At 39.1% G+C, this 21,067-nt stretch overlaps 1 protein-coding gene across 3 annotated transcripts in view; it reads right to left on the bottom strand.

Moving 5' to 3' along the window:
• The window catches only part of LOC128703636 (zwei Ig domain protein zig-8), a 154,622-nt gene extending 139,147 nt beyond the window's left edge, over positions 1-15,475 (bottom strand). The window contains exon 1 of one of the 3 annotated variants that reach the window (XM_053798380.2): positions 14,693-15,475. In XM_053798380.2, coding sequence (XP_053654355.2) covers positions 14,693-14,726 — 34 coding nt within the window. In that variant the 5' untranslated portion in view covers positions 14,727-15,475. The remainder of the gene's footprint in view (positions 1-14,692) is intronic. The other 2 variants (XM_053798379.2, XM_053798378.2) reach the window with 2 other exon arrangements.
• Between the last annotated feature and the right edge of the window lie 5,592 nt (positions 15,476-21,067).

Genomic DNA, 21,067 nt, shown 5'->3' with positions numbered 1-21,067 from the left:
TCCTTCCACTCGCAAACCACCCAATTCTCTGAAAATTTGTCACCTGGGTCATATTGCCCTCCCCTATTGTTTTCATGATGCCTTCAATCATTTTTTTCTCCTCCTGTTTTATTTCTTCAAAGTTGGCCCCCTTGGCTTCTTGGAGCCCGTACACAAAAACTGACCTCGCCCTTTCCTCCTCCCACTGAGTCTCCATCTGCTTCCTCTGAGGCATTATATTTCCTTCCATTGACATGTTCTTGCCTTCAGTCCCTGTCATATCTGAAACTTCTATTCTCAGTGAACTGTCTTTCCTGACCAGCTGTCCCTTGCTACTGCAGTTGGCTGTTAGAATCTCTGCATATAACAAACCTTCATTGTCTTCGGACCTGTCGCTTGATCTTAGTGTGCTCATCGTCTTTTCCCTGGCCCCACGTGGGTCTGATAGGGCCTTCGTGTACGGCATGTCTCCATTGTTGCTTACCATCCCCTTGTCTGCGCCTGACTTTGAATTTCCTTCATTGTCTTCGGACCTGTCGTTTGATCTCAGTGTGCTCATCGTCTTTTCCCTGGCCCCACGTGGGTCTGATAGGGCCTTCGTGTACGGCATGTCTCCGTTGTTGCTTACCATCCCCTTGTCTGCGCCTGACTTTGAATTTCCTGATGTCACATCTGAATTGTCATTTGTCTCTCTAATCTGTTTCAGGCTTTGCAGTTTCTCTTCTAAGCACTGTATCCTAGCTTCTGCTGCTAAGACCTGTACTTCCCACTTCCTGCACTCTTCAGCTATCCGCTCCTCCATTTTCTTACCAAGCTCTACTATCTTCCTTCCCCACTCTTCCTTCCTTTTTTGGAGCTCTAACTCCCAGTCTTTCCTCCCTGGTTCGTCTACCAGATCTCTGGTTTTCCGTCCTCTAAGGCCACCCATTTTTTTTTTTTTTGTTTTTTTTTTGTTTTTTTTTCTTTTCTTTTTATTACCACAGACAGAAGGCTAGAGGAGGGAGGGGGTGTGGGGGGGAGAGAGAAAGGGTAGAAAGAGGGAGAGAGAGGAGAGAGAAAGGGTAGAAAGAGGGAGAGAGAGGAGAGAGAAAGGGTAGAAAGAGGGAGAGAGAGGAGAGAGAAAGGGTAGAAAGAGGGAGAGTGTGTGTGTGTGTGTGTGTGTGTGTGTGTGTGTGTGTGTGTGTGTGTGTGTGTGCGTGTGCGCGCGTGTGTGCGTGTGTGTGGTATTCATGATGTCTAGCACTAGAGATGCGTAGTCATTCTTCTCTAAATTAAGTCAACTGAAAGTGCAAAATCAGACAAATAAATCTCATAATAACAGAAGCATGAATACAACACAGTCCCAGATGGCAACAATACACACAAACAGTGGAGGTCCTTTTCATAAAAAAGTGAAAAATATTTTTTAAATCCAATTCAATTATCGTATGTGTAAGATAAATACAGCGCAAATAGAATCCAACAATATAAACTCTCTATACCTACTTTTATTGGTAAAATATTTGGAACTTTTCTGTGGTTATATACACGTATAATACTATCAACTAGATCTCATATCAAATAGAAATCTAGATAAATGGTTCAGAGAACCGTGAAGTTGATAAATTAGACGCATGTGCAACAGTTGGGCATCTTTAATGATACCCAACTGCTGCACATGTGTCTAATTTACCAAACAGAACACCAATCAGATTGAAACATTAATGTAGAAAAGTTAGAAGTTCAATAAAGTCAGACACTTTGAGCATCATGTTATTAGCAAAGTCACTAATGAGTTGGTCGAAATCATAATATTATGCACAAAACTCATTACTGATATGTAGGTGAGCCATTCTTAGGTCCTGGTCCTGCGCAGTGTAATTTTAACAAATTTTATGAAAACGAGCGCTCACTACTGCAATTACTGATCATTAACATAGGATGTACTCGCAGTGCTATTTCCACGTCTGGAAATTCTCCCTTAACATGATTGGTAAGTCTTAGGTTGTGTTGGAAATGGTATAAAATTCCGACAAATTGAGGATTAAGACACATGTGCAACAGTTGGGTATTTTGTTGAAACGTTTCGCCTACACAGTAGGCTTCTTCAGTCAAATAAAGAGGGAGCAGTAGTAGTGAATTAAAGATATATTCAGTCAATCTTGGTGTAAAAGTATTTGAGGTAGTCAGTCCCTCAGCCTGGAGAGTTCATCTCCAAGGACCTGGACTCCCAGGTCTATTGGACATTTTCACTTTTCAAGTGAATTTTGTAAAGAGAAACTGAAAACTGTCTATGAGTGAAGGATTAGGTTGATTGGGTTTAAAACATATCGACTACCCAAAGTGCATTAAGGCTACACGTAACCATTTAACCACTAGACAAGAATACTTTAATCCCTAAAATAGGGATAAAAGTAAACTCTCGGTATATAAACACTGAGAGACACATACTCTCGGTGTACACATTAAGGTACCATTGGTTATAATCATTGCCATAATTTTTAGAGGGGTGGACCGGGCAGCCAGAGGAAGGCCTTGGTCAGATTATTAAAAATTCCATCTGTGGGTCATATGACTAAGACCCGCATCAGGAAACACTTGTCCTGTTTCCTGACAAACCTAATACCCACCTTCAGTGCATATGACAAGTGAAGGAGTCAAGTTAAGGATGTAATCACCGATAACGACCCATCAATATATTGTTATGAGAGATGCACGGAGGCTACTGCCATTCTCAGGGCTAACTTAACCATTAAAAATTATCCTTCCTAATCTTGATGGATGAGGGGCACTTAGACCAAGATGAGGAGGAGCAGAAGACTTACTAATTCAAAGATCAGTTTGATTGCCAGGGATAGCGTCAGGGTAACTGTGCTGCACGTCTCGCCTAGGAGAGGAATTAGCAAACAGTCTCGTTAATTCTTGTCTTCGTTTACTGCTGCTGTTGGGCGCTGCTGCTGCTGCGTTTGATACTGCTAGTGTTTCATGCTGGAAGTTATAGCCGTCTTGTTTATGTCCAGCTTAATGTTAGTGAGGAAGATGCTGTGTGTCTGTTTGATTCCCTCCCTCTCTCCCAACGCTCCCTCTCTCCCAACGCTCCCTCTCTCTCCCACGCTCTCAATTATCAGGTTATATATATATATATATATATATATATATATATATATATATATATATATATATATATATATATATATATATTTAATACGGTGGTCCTCTGATAGGGGCAATTCGTATGTAGATTAGTGACAATTGGACTTCATTTGGACGTGCCCCAAAGACACCCAACACTCGCCCATCTCAAAGCGGAAATTACCAATTAATTGTTCTGATTTTTTTAAAAGAGTTAATTCGTTTTCAAAGCTTCATTTTCCTTTATTATAGAGCTAAAAGTTTAAAGTCGTTAAGGCACCTCTAAATGAAACTAAATAAATAAATAAGTCCCATATCCAGTTTTCTTGAAACTGGATGTGGGACTTATTTTCTTGAAGTGGAACATGACTACAAAAATGCTTCTACAAAACCATAATTTTTAAAGGGGTGGACCGGTAAGCCAGCGGAAGGCCTCGGTCAGATGACCAAAAGCTCCAAAGGCGAGTCATCATCTGACTAAGACCCGCGTCAGGAAACATTTGTCCTGTTTCCTGACGAACCGAACCTAACCTTGAAGCGGAACACCGACCACTCTAATACCCATCAGTCACCAATAAAGAGGCCGGGCCATGAGCTATGACTTGACCCCTTGCAACCTCAGTTAGGTGAATTAGGAGAGTACACACACACACACACACACACACACACGCATATAATCTGCTTATTAAATAGAAATATATTCTGTTGTTTCAACAAGACAGTTAACCTCTTGAAGTGAGTCTGGCCTAACGACTTCCCGCAAGTAGTTCACTAATTACTTAACTGGCTTGTTTAACGTGACTACGAAGCTCTGGCCACTAAACTACCTTTATAGCCAAAGTTCTCCTCGTAATGGAGTGTTGCCTCATTTTCCAAGCCCCTCTTCCTTTCCTTCGTCCCCTCGGTCCTACTGACCGAGAGAGAGAGAGAGAGAGAGAGAGAGAGAGAGAGAGAGAGAGAGATCACCCCCTAATGTCCCTCGGTGATAATTTAGACCTTTAAAACCTGTCGTTTTATCAAATTACTTTTAAGAATATATATTTAAAGACTAATTTATAATTATCACATGGTTAATGAGCTCTGGTAATTATCCCTGAAGCCTCTCGTTAGTGCAGAGGATAAGCGAAATGTTTTCAGATAAATATAATAGTCACTTATTAGACATATCATTTACTGTATATCTTGCCAGAATAGTGATTATTATAATCGTTTATGTGTCTGGTGTTTTCTCATATATTGTTGCAGTATACCTGCGAAGGTAATTGTTTGATTACTATTGTGGCTATCGTTGCTACTTCGATTGATAACCAATCACAGCAAGAGTTCGTACAATCTGATTCACAGATTATTAACCTTAATCCTGTTGTTTCTGTTAATTTTATAATTATTATTAAGGTGGGAAATCAATAGAAAAAATGAAACCTGTAATTCTGAAGTCAAGCTGGACTTAAGCATTGGAATGGTAATTATATTTCATTAATATGTGTCTGTAAGAAAGGAAATCTCTTAGGAATAACAGAAGGCATTGTTCGTCCGCATAAAGATAGATGAGAGAAATTATAAGAATTAAAGGGAAGTAAATCTACTTAGAGCACCAGGTTAATTGTTAGAATTGTGAATGACAGTAAAGAGAAAGGGGAAGATGTAAATGAAGACAGAATGAGTGTATAAAGTGAATATTCACGTGTTTACATTGAAAACACAAATCAGCGATACTCGGATAAGGAAAAGGCAATGATACTCTCAGGGTCTGGAAAAGCCACAAGGTTGAATGGGTCGGGGAGCGATGTCTGGAAGGTGTTAATTGTGCGTGAAATAGGTAGGGAATGGAACTCGGCTTTTTTTTTTTTTTTTTTGATGAGAGTCAAGATAGGTTTGTGTAAGAAAGTAAGGGGATTTTTTCCAGTATAATGGGTCTTAGGCGAAAATGTGTGACGACGCTGTGGGTGTTCAATGTGTAATTACAATTTTGGTTTGCTAAGTACAAAGAAAGCCACTATCTCGCCTGGGCAGTACAGATTGTAAGGATGTTAAGGAAAGTTGTAGCATGAACAAAAGATGAATATAAAGATGTTAAGGAGTTTCTTGACAGTTCCCACTGACATAAATTGGTAATTGTTCCAATTACTTTTTGTACCTCACAAGACTCTATTGGGAGATTCGGAAGAAAAGTTTCAGTGGATTGAGAAAAGTTGGTTATGAATATATTAAATAGAAAACTAGGTTGATAAAAAGGTGATACATCTAGGGTAGAAAAATGATGCGGAGAAGGTGAAAGAAATATTATGAGGATGCTTCTGCAGCATCCGACAGGCTGATGTAAGTGCGTCACTTTGCAGTTCATGCGACTGGTTTTTGCTGTCGGAGTGTGACCACGGTAATATAAATTATTATTATTATTATTATTATATATATATATATATATATATATATATATATATATATATATATATATATATATATATATAATGTCGTGCCGAATAGGCAGAACTTGCGAGCTTGGCTTAAATAGCAACGTTCATCTTGCCATATAGGACAAGTGAAAATTTGTGTATGCAATAATTTCGCCAAAATCATTCTGAACCTAACGAAGAAAATATATTTCACTGTGTTTGTTTAGTATTAAATTATTGTAAGCAAATCTAAAATATATTCACTCGGGTTAGGATAAAATAAATTACTCTTGTTATAATAAGGTTAGGTAAGTTTTCTAAGATTCTTTTGGTGCAAAATTATAAATTTTTACATTAACATTAATGAAAAAAATATATCTTTAAACGTATAAGAGAAAATTTCAGAAAGAAATTAATTTTAATTGAGTTCTTGCTAATTGACCAGTTTTACATATTCGGCACGACATTTATATATATATATATATATATATATATATATATATATATATATATATATATATATATATATATATATATATATATATATATATGATTATAATTTAGTAACTCCACACCTTCTCCTAATTTACATACTACGAATTCTCTGCATAATATTGTTTAACGAAATGACAAGTTGACTTAAGATCTGGGAGTGGGAAGTAAAGTGTCTGCGCTTTGAGACAAGTCTGTGATTGAATGGGTCGTCATTAGAGACTAAGGTATCGGTTCTTCTGGATGGTGACCGTGTTGTCAACTCTCAACCAATTACCTTGGAGAGACCCGGCTGACTTGTACACGAATATTTTCATTGATATTAGCGGCGTCATTGAGGTTGCTATTAAATATTAATTACAGCTTATTTTAAATGTTCCAGTGAAAACCAAGAAAAATAATTGCAATATTTTAATGCTAAACACTAAGAAAAAGACTTATATCCGTAATAATAATATGTACCCTATACACTTGCTAAAAAAATATACGTCTCTTTAAATAAAAGACAATACCGTGACTGGAACAATACGCAAATATCCCGCACATAGAGGAGCTTACGACGACGTTTTGGGTTTTCTTTCTTCTGCCTTGGGTATTTGCTCCATTATTATTTTCCCCTCTCTGTGTTCTTGTTCCTACCCTTTGATGGTCTCTAGCGCCCTTGCAGTGCTCCTCTTTCTTAGTATTTGACTTAGTTCACTACTATTACTACCTGTCTTCCTCCTTTCCTACTACCTCTCTTGTCCCGTCCCTGTCTGCTGGCCATTATATACTCCCTCCTTCTCTCCCTTTTGTTAGTGTGGCTTTGTGTGACGACGTTTCGGACCGACACGTCGTGGTAAGCTCCTCTCTATGTGTGGGTTATGTACGTCTCTCTAAACCTAACCGTTATTATCCAGTTTTATTATTATTATTTTTAACAATTATTATTTATTATTATTCGCAAGAAGCTTGAGTCATCCATCACTACTCTCCGAGTGTAGAAATTCCAGAAAAACTTTCTTTACAATTTCTCTTAGACTGTTCTTTCTTTAAACTTTTTCCTTGCCTCTCTTACATCATCCTCTTTTCTCTTCCTTTCCCTCCCATACCAGTTTCTTCCTCCTACGTTCAGTTCCCCCTTTCTCCTTCCTCTTTTTTTTCACCTTAAATCTCCACCTTTACCCCTCTTTTCCCTTCCCCTTTCCACATGTACTCTTTCCTTCTCCTTTCCATCTCTTCCATCCTCCCATCTCTTCCTTTCCCCCCCTAACCGAAATTCTGTACACAAAATTCGACTCTTATCGGTCATATCCGCCAAATTCTCAACTGCGATCAGTGAATATTACCCGAACTTGTAACTTACAACCTCTAATGACCTGAATTTCCAACTCGCATCAGTTTGGCGACAAGAATTTCAAGAGTTTCATCAACGGCTGTTCCACTTTGGTCTGTTCACAATTCTGGAACTTGGCACACTTAAGGGCACTTGTAAAACTGAATGTGAGCACGCGGGGGTTCTTTTAAAAAACTGAACCTGCACTTTTGTGGATAATTACAACATCCCTCCCCCCCTCTCTCTCTCTCTCTTTACACAGGGTTTGACAAGGTTAGGTTAACGATCCCTAGCTTTATTGACAAGCTATACAGGTTAAGGATTCCTAACTTTATTGACAAGCTCTCTCTCTCTCTCTCTCTCAGGGAGACAACAATGAAGAATTAGACAATGTACCACATCTGGGAATCTTTATTTGTAGACGTTTCGCCATCCAGTGGCTTTATCGGTACAATTCCAGGACATAATTTGAAGAATGTAGAATTGTACACAAAAGATGAGGTAGTCCCTCAGTCTTGAAGTTTCCTGCCTGTGCTTCAGATTCTACAAACTACGGTGCTCTTCACCAATTCCAAGGCTGAGGGACTGATTACCCCATCTATTGTATATAATTCTAAGTCTACATATAAAGATACCCAGATGTTTCACGTGTGTGTAATTCATCATCCTGTCAGTATTGTACACCATTCGTGTACAAAAATAGGTTTATGTATGTATACTCTCCATGTGTATATTCAGTCATATAGTGAATTATCCTCAGCAGCTTCGGGCGCTGAGAAACACGCCTCTCATAACCACAGAACAAAAACTGTTTTCAAACGCAAAAACAACAATGATGAAACAGGTAAATTGTTTATGTTACCACAGTTGCAATCATAATTTGTTTTTGTTGCTGCAGGGCTGCTGCTGCTACTAGGACTACTAGTACGGGTACAGCTATTATTACTGGTACTCCTACAGCTATTATTACTACTACAACTATTGTTACTGTCACTACTAGTTCTGATGCAACTTTTAATAATAGTACTGCTACACCAATACTACTTCAGCTATTATTACTATTACTAGTACTGCTAAAACTATTATTACTAGCACTGCCATACTGGTATTACTAATATTATTACTACTAGTACTGCTAAACAGTACTACAACTGTCATTATTATTATTAATACGCTGGAACTATTACTACTAGTACTACAACTCTTATTACTGTTATTATTAGTACGCTACAACTATTGCTACTAGTACTGCTATAGCTATTAATAATAGTACTGCTACATCTATTATTAATACTGACACTGCTGCATCTATTAATATCTTTACAAATAGCAATTATACAACTATTATTACTGCTACTACTAGTAGCGCCCCAACTATTATTACTACCAGTAGTGCTCCAACTATTAATACCGTTGCTACTAGCATTGCTTCTATTGTTGCTGTTTCTACTAGTTTTTCTACAACTATACTACTTTTACTAGTACTGTCACATCTGTTATTACTGTTCCAGTGTTGTTACAACCATCGTTTCTACAAGTATTGCAACAACTCGTTACAATTACTGCTAGTACTACAACAATCAGCAAAGGCAGTGCAATAACTCTTGTTACTATTACTGCTAGTACTACAACAATTGGTATTGTAAAGGCAGGTCAACATGGTAGGATGACAGGTATTGCCCTCTTTAAAAATTCATGTATCCTGTCTTCTGACAACTAGCCTGAGGACAGGCTAGTTCTGAGAGAGAATAAGGAATGCAGAGATATTAAAGGAAACTCACAAGCCACACCAAGTTGAAATTTGTAATCGTCAAATTCAAATTTATTGCACAAACTTGCACGTAACGATTCTAGATTCCTACCCTAATGTAACTCCAGAAGATGATCATCTTCGTGAGGGTGATTTCCAAGCCTGCAGAAGTGCTCATATACCCTCAGAAAGTTCCTTGTATTTAAAGAATAAAAAGTCACAATACCGTGACTGGAACAATGTACCAGTTCCCTTCCCTTCGTACTTCTGTGTGGCTAGTTAATAGTCCAAGTAGGACCGAAACGTTGTCATTAATTTCATTCTCCTATTTGCCGGTTATTTGTGTATTATTTCATGTGTTTAGATATTTCAAGCGAGCTGGAAAAAGACACTTCAGTTTATCACTGTGACAAGTTCCAGTTCCAGTATACGGAACAATTCAGTCAGTTCAAAGAATCTAAAGGAAAGTAGACCCTAGAGCCTAGTCAAATAGCACGCAATGATAACACAAGTCTGACACTGGGTATTTATAGTTCACTGCAATCCTAAATTCATATGTGACGTGACAAATCACTGTGGTGAATAACAAAGTCATCGTCACCTAATTACAGAAAAATGGTTTGACAAAGAATGTCGATCTTTTTCTTTTAGGGTCCAGTGCACAGCTGCAAGTACTAAGATGGTGCAGGTAAAGTATGCTTACATGTATGTCAGAGCCTCAAGTGTCAACTAAGTCGAAAGAATTTGTAGTGTTATGTTGCTCATAAACAACGTTCAGTGGTTCAAGATGAGAGAGGCAGACTAGCTAGGAAGAAGATGAGAGAGGCAGTCTAGCTGGGAAGAAGATGAGAGAGGCAGTCTAGCTGGGAAGAAGATGAGAGAGGCAGTCTAGCTGGGAAGAAGATGAGAGAGGCAGCCTAGCTGGGAAAAACAGAGAGGCAGCCTAGCTGGGAAGAAGATGAGAGAGGCAGCCTAGCTGGGAAGAAGATGAGAGAGGCAGTCTAGCTGGGACGAAGATGAGAGAGGCAGACTAGCTGGGCAGAAGATGAGAGAGGCAGCCTAGCTGGGAAGAAAATGTGAGAGGCAGCCTAGCTGGGAAAAAGATGAGAGAGGCATTCTAGCTGGGCAGAAGATGAGAGAGGCAGTCTAGCTGGGCAGAAGATGAGAGAGGCAGTCTAGCTGGGAAGGAGATGAGAGAGGCAGTCTAGCTGGGAAGAAGATGAGAGAGGCAGTCTAGCTGGGCAGAAGATGAGAGAGGCAGTCTAGCTGGGCAGAAGATGAGAGAGGCAGTCTAGCTGGGAAGAAGATGAGAGAGGTAGTCTAGCTGGGAAGAAGATGGTCTAGTGTACAACGACTCAGCACCGCCATTAAAAACTGTTCTCCAAGGCTCTTGAGGTTTTTATGCTGATGCTATTGACATGAAGCAAACTGTTCTCCAAGGCTCTTGAGGTTTTTATGCTGATGCTATTGACATGAAGCACTGGTGCATAACGAACAATCTAACAGTTTTGTGAAAATGTCCTAGCTTAAAATGTGATCAGTGAAACCACCAAGTATGGGTCCTGCCTGTATAATCCTTGACTTATATTGTGCAGCGAGAGATTATAATGCTTGCTACATTAATAAAGAGAATGTACAGTGCCCTTGGACACGAGTGACAGCCACTCTAGCTGGAAAGATGCTCGTTTAATGTGCATCCATCCAGAGCCTCCACAGACAACAGATTAAGCCACATATGATCTTGATTCATTCAAATATTAATACATAAATTATTACCGGGAGATGTCATTGCATATTGATCAGTCCAGTAGTCTTTTGAAATAACCTGACCTGAAATTGTGGACAATGGACATATCTAAATATGAATCTAATCTGTAGAGTCCATGACTCATATTCAGAACAAAGAATGAGTGTCATGTTTTATAAGTGCCGATTCTATAATTTTGCTTTCAATAATCGAGATTTTGGGCACAACCTGGGCCCCGGGCCATTTTTCAAGATGGCTGCATCCTTTAATGGGCATTTGACTACTGTGCCATCCTAACAAATTATGGTGATAAGACAACATAAATTCCAGTGGTTTTCCTGTTTGTCCAACATAGAAACTGTCGCAATCCATGCAAAGAACCCTGTACCCACCTTTCACAACATTGGCAGATGCGTTCCTAATTAATATGCATTTGACAGTTATTGTATTCCTGTAAAAAAATGTCATTTTTAGCACACTGGGTAGGGCAGCCTAAGTTCTCATTATAGGGTAAAATCGATAAATTTCCTAGTGGATGTGACCCCTTAAATTAAGTAGCTAGTCGCGACGCCTCAACAGCATCCATGTGACATTCTAATCAAGAAGGTACATAATTTTTTTATGTATATCGTCGTCCCAAACTTGGGACCACAGATGCGAAAGCCCCCAAAATCATTGTAAGAAAAAAGACTCTTCTTAATCTTCACTTAATGAGTGGAATAATGCATATACGATCTCATATTAGTAAGTCTTCCTACATAATGTAGACTTAAAACTATCAACCCTCTGAATCAAAACGTTTAAAAATGGAAATGTGTTATCTGTTTTTTAGTTTAATGTAGCAAGGATGAGGGTCAATCGTGGTATAATATAAACAAGGGTTATACAGGCATAAATCATACTTTGGGATTGCATTGATCACATTTAAAACTAGGATGCCTTCAAGAAATTGCTAAGCAGTTATGCATTTGCACTTCGTGTTAATGCTTAAAAAACCATGAAGAGCCTAGACCAGCCGTCCCATATGGTAGTTCTGAATAACCGTGTGTTAGACCAGCGTCCTCCTAGCCAGAGTGCTCATCATTCGTGTCCAAAATATGTTATTTCTGAGCAACGCAGTGTATTTTTCTTCGCTTGGTTGTTGTGCGAGAGCCTAATGTAAGTTTTCTCGAGCTGCCCATGCTTAGTGATTGCAGCTGTATAGTCTACTCTAGAGAATTTTTCATATTCTCTGTCAAGACTGTAATTCCGTAACAATGACCTCGCTATTCTCCACAATGATTTGTTACCTCGCAAGGATTTAAGATTGCTATGAACTATAAATGCGATGCGAATCTCAAGCTTATTGTTGCAATTTATTTATTTTAGGTTCTAGTTTTCTTTACATTCCTTGAATTGACTTATTCGTACCATATAGGAGTCGGCACTGGACATACAAGTATTTTGAACTGACTTGTTTTCAGTCACTTCTGCTAGTGGTACTAGTAGTACGTTAGATATAACTTCAATTTTTAAGGGGGTGGTCTGGTAAGCCAGCGGAAGGCCTCGTTCAGATGACTCAAAGCTCTAGTGGCGAGTCATCGCATGACTAAGACCCGCGTCAAGCAACACCTGCCCTATTTCAAGACGAATATTACCTACAATATGTTAAGTAAAGGACACAACTGTAACTAATGTGACATTTTAATGTGTCCTCTTATTTAACATATTGTCGGTAATTCTACCAATGTTAATACAGTATTACCTAACCTAACCGTCGACTAGTGGTATAGTTGGCTGTAGATGAATGGTTCAGAGAGCCGACATGTTGTTAAATTAGACACATGTGCAACTCTTGGGTATCTTTATTAAGGAAACGTTTCGCCACACAGTGGCTTCATCAGTCCATACATTGTATGGACTGATGAAGCCACTGTGTGGCGAAACATTTCCTTAATAAAGATACCCAAGAGCTGCACATGTGTCTAATTCAACATAGTTGGTTGGTCGGTAATGTTTGCCAGGAAACAGGACAGGACTATAGCAGCATCTCTACAGCATAATTCTATAGTTTAAAATGTCTAAACACAGGCAACTTTATGGAAGCATAACGGAACATCCGCTGACTTGTGTCAGCGTGTGACTTTACGATTTTTTCTTCAATTTTTTCTCATTATTATAGTCTGAATGTTACTAATTTCAACTTGTTAGCTTCCTGTTATATTTCTGTAATTCTTACGTTTTTCTGAGCACTAGTCTGTGCTCAGGAAGCACTTCTCGACGATGCCTGAATCATTTAGTTTCCAGGACGGTGGAAACCGTATTACGTTATTCAATTTCTTCAACTTTCTATTTCCTCAATTGCAAATCTCCTGACGAAGTACTAAATACAGTGCGAAAGGCCTTGAGCTGATATTTCACCTCCCAGTGGCTGGTTTTACGTTTATTGATCTTTTGACTGTGGCTGTATATTGTATATTGTATAATTTACAAAAATAACCCGCGGATAGGAGATAGATGATGATGATGACGACGTTTCGGTCCGAGTTGGACCGAAACATTGTCATAAGCTATCTCTCTCTCTCTCTCTCTCTCTCTCTCTCTCTCTCTCTCTCTCTCTCTCTCTCTCTCTCTCCTGTGTGCGGATTTTTTGTATATTGTTCCAGTCACGATATTGTATAATTTTATTTATTGTATAATTTAGTTGCATATTCTACGAAATAGCTGTCATTGTATGATATAGTTTTACATTGTATAATACAACTGTCATTGTATGATATAGTTTTACATTGTATAATACAACTGTCGCTGAATGATATAGTTGTACATTGTATAATACAGCTGTCATTGTATGATATAGTTGTACATTGTATAATGCAGCTTTCATTGTATGATATAGTTGTATATTGTATAATACAGCTGTCATTGTATGATATAGTTGTACATTGTATAATGCAGCTGTCATTGTATGATATAGTTGTATATTGTATAATACAGCTGCCATTGTATGATATAGTTGTACATTGTATAATGCAGCTGTCATTGTATGATATAGTTGTACATTGTATAATACAGCTGCCATTGTATGATACAGTTGTATAAAATGCTTTACAAAGAGCTTTAATTAAGCGCTGATCAATATTATGTTCAAGTCGATTGTCTAAGCGATTGAATATTAACGTATATTGATTACTATGATGTTAATGGGGAAGTGCTAAACCCTGAGGGGGGTCAGGCAGAGGCTAAGGAACTGGAGGCATTTGAAGTTAATACGAGGAAGGGAATAGTAGCTCTTATTTCGTTGGATCAAGAGCACTTCACCAACATCAAGGTTCCCCGGCATCAAGCTATCGATTAGCACAACTGTCGTTTTCTTTCCAGAAAGATCACTGGAAATTGTTGTATTATTATATTTAGGGGGAGTTAAACCCGTGGGGGGACATAGAGCGCCTGGGAAATGGCAGAAAATCAGGTTCGATCCAAAGGAGTGTCAGGTATATGTATTTTTTTTAATCAAGAGACCCTCACCAGTATACAAAAAAAAAAACAGTTCAAATCGTATGAAATTTGTTTTATTTTATTCCTCTTTCCTCTGAAGATGTGTCAACTCACGAAAGCGCCACGGTAGTTCTGAAAGTATTTTTTTTTCCTAAACGCGTAAATTTATTTTTTCTAAGAAAAAAAAATCATGTAATTTAAATTTACCTGAAATTCTGTAGATTTTTCTTAAATATTCTCCATTTACACAAGACAGTGTAAATTAACCTCTTGTTAGTGAAAATTTACCTTCGGCGTTGCAAATTTACCTTACGACGGCCGAGGATAACGTTACAACACGACAAATTTACTTTACGACGGCCGAGGATGACGTTACAACACGACAAATTTACCTTCGACTTTATGTTTTACATAACAGTATTTCTTACCTGCTAGAGCAACTACGAGCAGCGTGACGTTCATAGCGAGCTGGAGAGCACACAAGTGAACCTCTTGAACGAACAAACAGCCTCGGTGCACACTTCACTGCCCTCCACCCCCCCAACCCGCCGCTGTGGTATATCCTCGTAGCTGAGGTCTGATATGTGATCGCAGAATAGTTGACACTTGGAGTTCCCTGGAGGTATATTGTCTTTTAAGACTTTTCTGATGTAACAATCGGAAAAGTTCTCCTTACTAGGTTAGGGTTGAATTCTATTGTATCTTTTCCAATTTACATTTAGGATATTTTAAAATTTGTTTTGTCATATTTTATAGACGTAAATATTTTTAATTCTACAGGAAAATTCACTTATGGAAACCTTTGGAATGCTCTTAATGTAAATATACGGACATCAACATGAAATAACTCTTGTATTAAAAGTGAGATTTGAAGGAATCGCTGATCACTAAATCGCAATGAAGTTCTTCACTAGCGATCAACTTGATCAAAGGCTGCCCCTTGTCATCCAAGTTCACTCTCCTTTGCTAAAGCAATATTTTCCCCGCCAGCGGTCGCGATGCATTGTTTCCTGCTAGTTATATCCTGTGTGACACAGCTGGACATGATACACAGTCATGGACGGGAGAGGAACAAGGGGACAGACGGGATAATATGCGCTAGAGCGAGAGAAGATTCGGTGGGAACGAGAGGGAAGTCCGACATTCACGACTCCCGGTACGGCACTGACGGGGTTTTCCCTCTTCCTCTCTCGCCTGCCCTAGGCTGCCTTCTACCACCACTGTTTCAGTGCCACTATCGTCTCTATCACTATCTCTCACTACACGTTATACTACTACCATCTCTCTCAACATCTCTCACTACCCGCAATACCACTACCGTCTCTCTCAACATCTCTCACTACCCACAATACCACTACCGTCTCTCTCAACATCTCTCACTACTCGCAATACGACTGCCGTCTTTAATCACCATTTTTCACTACCCGCAATATCACTGCCATCTCTCTCACCATCTCTCACTACTAGCAATACCACTATCGTCCCTCTCACCATCTTTCACTACCCGAAGTACCACTGCCATCTCACCATCTCTCACTACCCGCAATACCACTGCTGTCTCTCTCGGCACCTCTCACTACCCGCAATACGACTGCCGTCTCTCTCTCGGCATCTCCCACTACCCGCAATCTTTTTAGGGCATTTGACCTTACAGATAAATTCTCATTGTATGGGAGAACCAGCACATTAGTAATCTGAAGTCTTTTCCTAAGTTCAGTCCTACAAGCTTTCCTAGCTCCCAGCAAAGCCGTTTCTACAAGATCCTTAGGCTACAGTAGTTTCGTAGCAATATGAAAGATTTTCCTAATTTCCCCATGATGGAATAGCTATTGTAATTATGAATGTAATCAGCTTATTAACAAAACAACCATTATACTGTTAGTAATCATAAAGTTTCTTCTCTTATTGCCTTATAGAGTGTTATTAAGAGAATATTAATCCATAAAGGCTATCTTGAGCAAGCAATAACACTGTTAACAGTCTAATGTGCTTTAATAATCCCCTTTGGAGATTAAGTGCACATTACCAGTGTTATATTCTGTAGTTACTGTGACACGTGATTACTGTGATGCAGGTGATTACTGTGACGCAGGTGATTACTGTGACGCAGGTGATTACAATGACAGAGGTTAATACTGTGTGTGAGAATTGTCTGTTGTGTCGTGGGTGTCTGGGAGGTGACAGAGAGCTTGGGGAGTGGTGTGAGCTGAGAGAGGAGAGGGTTGATCTGATGATTTGGATCAAGATCCCTTCACTAGCATGAAGGTTCATCCTCCAGCCACAGCTCTCCACCCAAACACTTCTACCTACACTGTTCCACTCATACCTCTACCTGCACTATTCCATCCACACCCCTCCATCCACAACTCTCCATCCACACCCTTCCATCCACAAGTCTCCACCTACACTCCTCCATCCACAACTCTCCATCAACACCCTTCCATCCACAACTCTCCATCAACACCCTTCCATCCACACCTGTCCATCAACACCCTTCCATCCACAACTCTGCACACCCTTCCATCCACAACTCTCCATCCACACCCCTACACCCAAAACTCTCCACCAACACCCATCCATCCACAGCTATATATTCTCAGTCTAGGGTAATTTTTTTTCTCGATTTCTGATTTTATTTCTGCCTGACATCTAATCCATTACAAAGAAACGCAGATGTGTTCTCTACGGCTCTGGTGATTAACTACTTTCCTTAAGACGAGCTGGACCAACTTTGTAAAATTAAGAACTAAACAGACCTTTTCCATAAGGTCCAAATTTATTCCTTTTTAAAGAGTTATTTTGTTAAATAGATTATACCATAATATTTAACGTTCGCTATTAGTCACACATTTTTTTCCAGTAAGTAAAAATAATTGGCTCTTAAATATTTAGTTCATATTGTTAGTAAAATTATTTATTCACTTTGAATATTAATCAGACTTCATCACTCACTACTGTGAATTTGAATATAATATTTATAATTAGAATATTGTGTATGTAAATGATAAAATTAAAGAAAATTAACTGGCTGAGCACTGTGCTCTTGGGATCAGGGGAAGAAGCACTGTGCTCTTGGGATCAGGGGAAGAAGCACTGTGCTCTTGGGATCAGGGGAAGAAGCACTGTGCTCTTGGGATCAGGGGAAGAAGCACTGTGCTCTTGGGATCAGGGGAAGAAGCACTGTGCTCACTGAGGACTCTGAGGAACTTCTTTTCTGTGATCTATTTGCAAGTGATTAGTGTGTTGTACTCTTGTGTCAGTGTGATGCCTCTCTCCGCCAAGTCTTTCACCACCTTCAGCATGTTTACGGCTGTCTGATTTGCCAGGTACGAAGGATCAGAGAGCCGGTCTGAAGGATCCTTCTCAAGGAAGCACTAAGCCGAGGATATCGACGAAGTCAGTCGAATGACCATTAAAATTGAGGAAATAAACCAGTCTTTGATGGTGTTCAAGTCGAAGACAACTCTCATGAGAACTCATGATATTCGGTCCTCTCCTTCATTCTTTTCACTATCTTTTCTTCAGTGGGCACCGATATGATCAAAAAAAAAAAAAAGTAAGAGGAAGCCAGCTTATCTCTGAGGTACCATAGATAATAATGTCTTTACAGAGATTCTGATATTTATGTTCTCATGAGCCAGAGGTCTCTTCTTATTCTCAAGTTGAAGTCTTGTGTTGTAGCAAGTTGGAGAGCATGTGTCAAGACACAAGACCTGACGTACATTTTTCTCACTGCGTTGTGCAGTTTTCTCCGTGAGCGACAGCTTGAACTGCGCTCTGAATATCCAAAGATTGAATTAGTAGATACTATTCCCAATCCAGCAAGTGTTGCGATGTTCTTATTAGGTAAATGGACACAGATGCAACTAGTGTGGCATTTTATTGTGGCAACGTTTCCCTCTCCAGGAGCTTTGTCAAGCCGTTAACATCTGTCTGTTTACTTGATATTTTGTCAGTAATTCTACCATTACTGTGAAAGTCTTGATGGAAGACGCTACTCTGGAAGGTGACTGTGATCTCGAATAGCTACCGATAATTGTCCCGCGGTTGAACTCGATCCAGCTGATCCTTCACAAGGTAGATGACGAAATAATTGAAATTTATGAAATCAATCCATACAGTTCCTGGTTCTTCTTATATAATCGAAAAAGACGATTTATCGATGTAGAGGCCTCATTTGGATTATGCTGCGCAGTTCTGGTCACCGTATTTCAGAAAGGATATAAATGCACTGGAAAACGTACAGAGGAGGATGACAAAGATGATCCCACGTACCAGGAATCTTCCCTATGAGGATAGACTGAGGGCCCTGAATCTGCACTCTCTCGAAAGGCGCAGAATTAGGGGAGATATGGTCGAGGTGTATAAATGGAAAACAGTTGGACGAGTTGAGATTAGTTGCTAGTGCAGGTAACGTTGATGTATTTGCCATAACTGAGACGTGGTTTAATTCAAAAAGTCGGAACATGCCTGCGGAATATCACATTCAGGGTTTTAAATTATTCCAAGTAGATAGAAGTATATGGAAGGGGGGTGGGGTGGCATTGTATGTCCGAGATCGCTTGAGCTGTTGCATAAAATCGGGTATTAAATCTGAAGTAACACATACAGAGTCTGTTTGGATAGAATTTTCAGAGGGGCATGAAAAATTGATTTTAGGAGTGATATACCGTCCCCCAAACTTGATAGGGACCAGGGGAGACTACTATGGGAGGAAATTGTTAAGGCCACAAGGCACGATAATGTAGTAATTCTAGGAGACTTTAACTTTAGTCATATTGATTGGAATTTCTTGACTGGGAATTTAGAATCATACGACTTCTTAGAAGTAGTTCAGGATTGTTTTTTGAAGCAGTTTGTGACAGAACCTACAAGGGGAAATAACCTGCTTGACTTAGTTCTGGCAAACAATGAATCCCTTGTTAATAATTTAGAAATTTCAGAGGAACTGGGTGCTAGCTACCACAAATCAATTACATTTAGCATTGAATGGAAGTATGATAGTAGCGATAACTCAGTAACAGTCCCAGATTTTCGCTTAGCAGATTACGATGGGCTTAGAGAACACTTATCATCTGTTGACTGGGGTAACGAAGAGAGCTATCAATATGACAGTTTTCTGAACACAATACATGCTGCTCAAAGAACGTTTATCCCGTATAAAGAAATTAGATCAAATAGAAATGACCCAAAATGGATGAATAATAGGTTGAAATATCTACTAGGGCATAAGAGAATTTATAGGCGTATCAAAAGAGGTGAGCGTCATCTTATGAATCAGTATATTGACATTAAGAGGGACATTAAAAAGGGGATAAGAAAAGCTAAAAAGGACTATGAAATTAAAGTTGCTAGGGATTTGAAAAATAACCCAAAAAGTTTTTTCCAGGTCTATAGAACAAAAGTTAGAGATAAGATAGGTCCCCTTCAAAATAACTATGAGCATCTTACTGACAAAGAGAATGAAATGTGCTCGATTTTAAATAATTATTTTCTCTCGGTTTTTACACAGGAAGACACTAACAATATTCCAGTAATTAATTTTTATAGTGGGCTAGAAGAAGATAAATTATGTAACATCACAGTCAGTAGTGAAATGGTTGTGAAGCAGATAGACTGAAGCAAAATAAGTCGCCGGGTCCTGATGAGTTTTTTTCAAGGGTTCTTAAGGAATGCAAAATGGGAATCTGTGAACCATTAACTAATATTTTCAATTTATCTCTTCAAACAGGTGTAGTGTCTGATATGTAGAAGATGGCTAATGTGGTTCCTATTTTTAAAACAGGGGACAAGTCGTTGCCGTCAAATTACCGTCCAATAAGCCTGACCTCAATTGTAGGCAAATTACTAGTCAATTATAGCTGAGATTATAAGCCATCTCGATAAGCGTAGCTTGATTACTGATACTCAGCATGGATTCACAAGAGGCCGGTCTTGTCTAACTAATTTATTAACTTTCTTCAGTAAAGCCTTTGAGGCTGTTGACCACGACAAAGAATTTGATACTATTTACTTAGATTTTAGTAAAGCTTTTGATAGAGTTCCCCACCAAAGACTGTTAAAGAAAGTGGCAGCTCATGGCATTGGGGGAAAAGTGCTCTCGTGGATCGAGTCATGGCTCACAGACAGGAAGCAGAGTGTGTCTATAAATGGGGTTAAATCCGAGTGGGGATCTGTAACAAGTGGCGTTCCACAGGGATCAGTCTTGGGCCCGTTGTTGTTTATAATATATATCAATGATCTTGATGAGGGAATTACTAGTGATATGAGCAAATTCGCCGATGACACAAAGATAGGTAGGATAATTGATTCAAACGTAGATGTTAGGGAACTTCAGGAGGATTTAAACAAACTCTATTCTTGGTCAGAAAAGTGGCAGATGCAGTTCAATGTAGATAAATGCAAGGTTCTGAAGCTCGGGAGTGTCCATAACCCTAGTACTTATAAGTTAAATGATGTAGAACTTAGTCATACAGATTGCCAAAAGGACTTGGGGGTTATGGTAAGCAGCAACCTTAAACCAAGACAGCAATGCCTACGCATACGTAATAAGGCAAATAGATTACTGGGATTTATATCAAGAAGTGTAAGCATTTACGAGAGCTGTAAATGCTGTATAACTCTCACGGGTTTGGCCCATTTTTTGTGAATAATATAATAATTAATAATAATAAATTAATTGTGGATGCAGCCTTCTGTCTCTGATCTTCCACCTGTCATCCTGCTTTTCACTTTCCTTGTAACCTTTACTTATACAGATGCTATTGATCCTGATCATCCTGCTTTTCTCTCTGAAAGTAGTA

This window comes from Cherax quadricarinatus, chromosome 76, assembly GCF_038502225.1.
Source record: "Cherax quadricarinatus isolate ZL_2023a chromosome 76, ASM3850222v1, whole genome shotgun sequence".
Taxonomy (NCBI): Eukaryota; Metazoa; Arthropoda; class Malacostraca; order Decapoda; family Parastacidae; genus Cherax; species Cherax quadricarinatus.
Note: the sequence above shows the minus strand (reverse complement) of the source record. Positions and strands in the feature narration are given on the sequence as shown.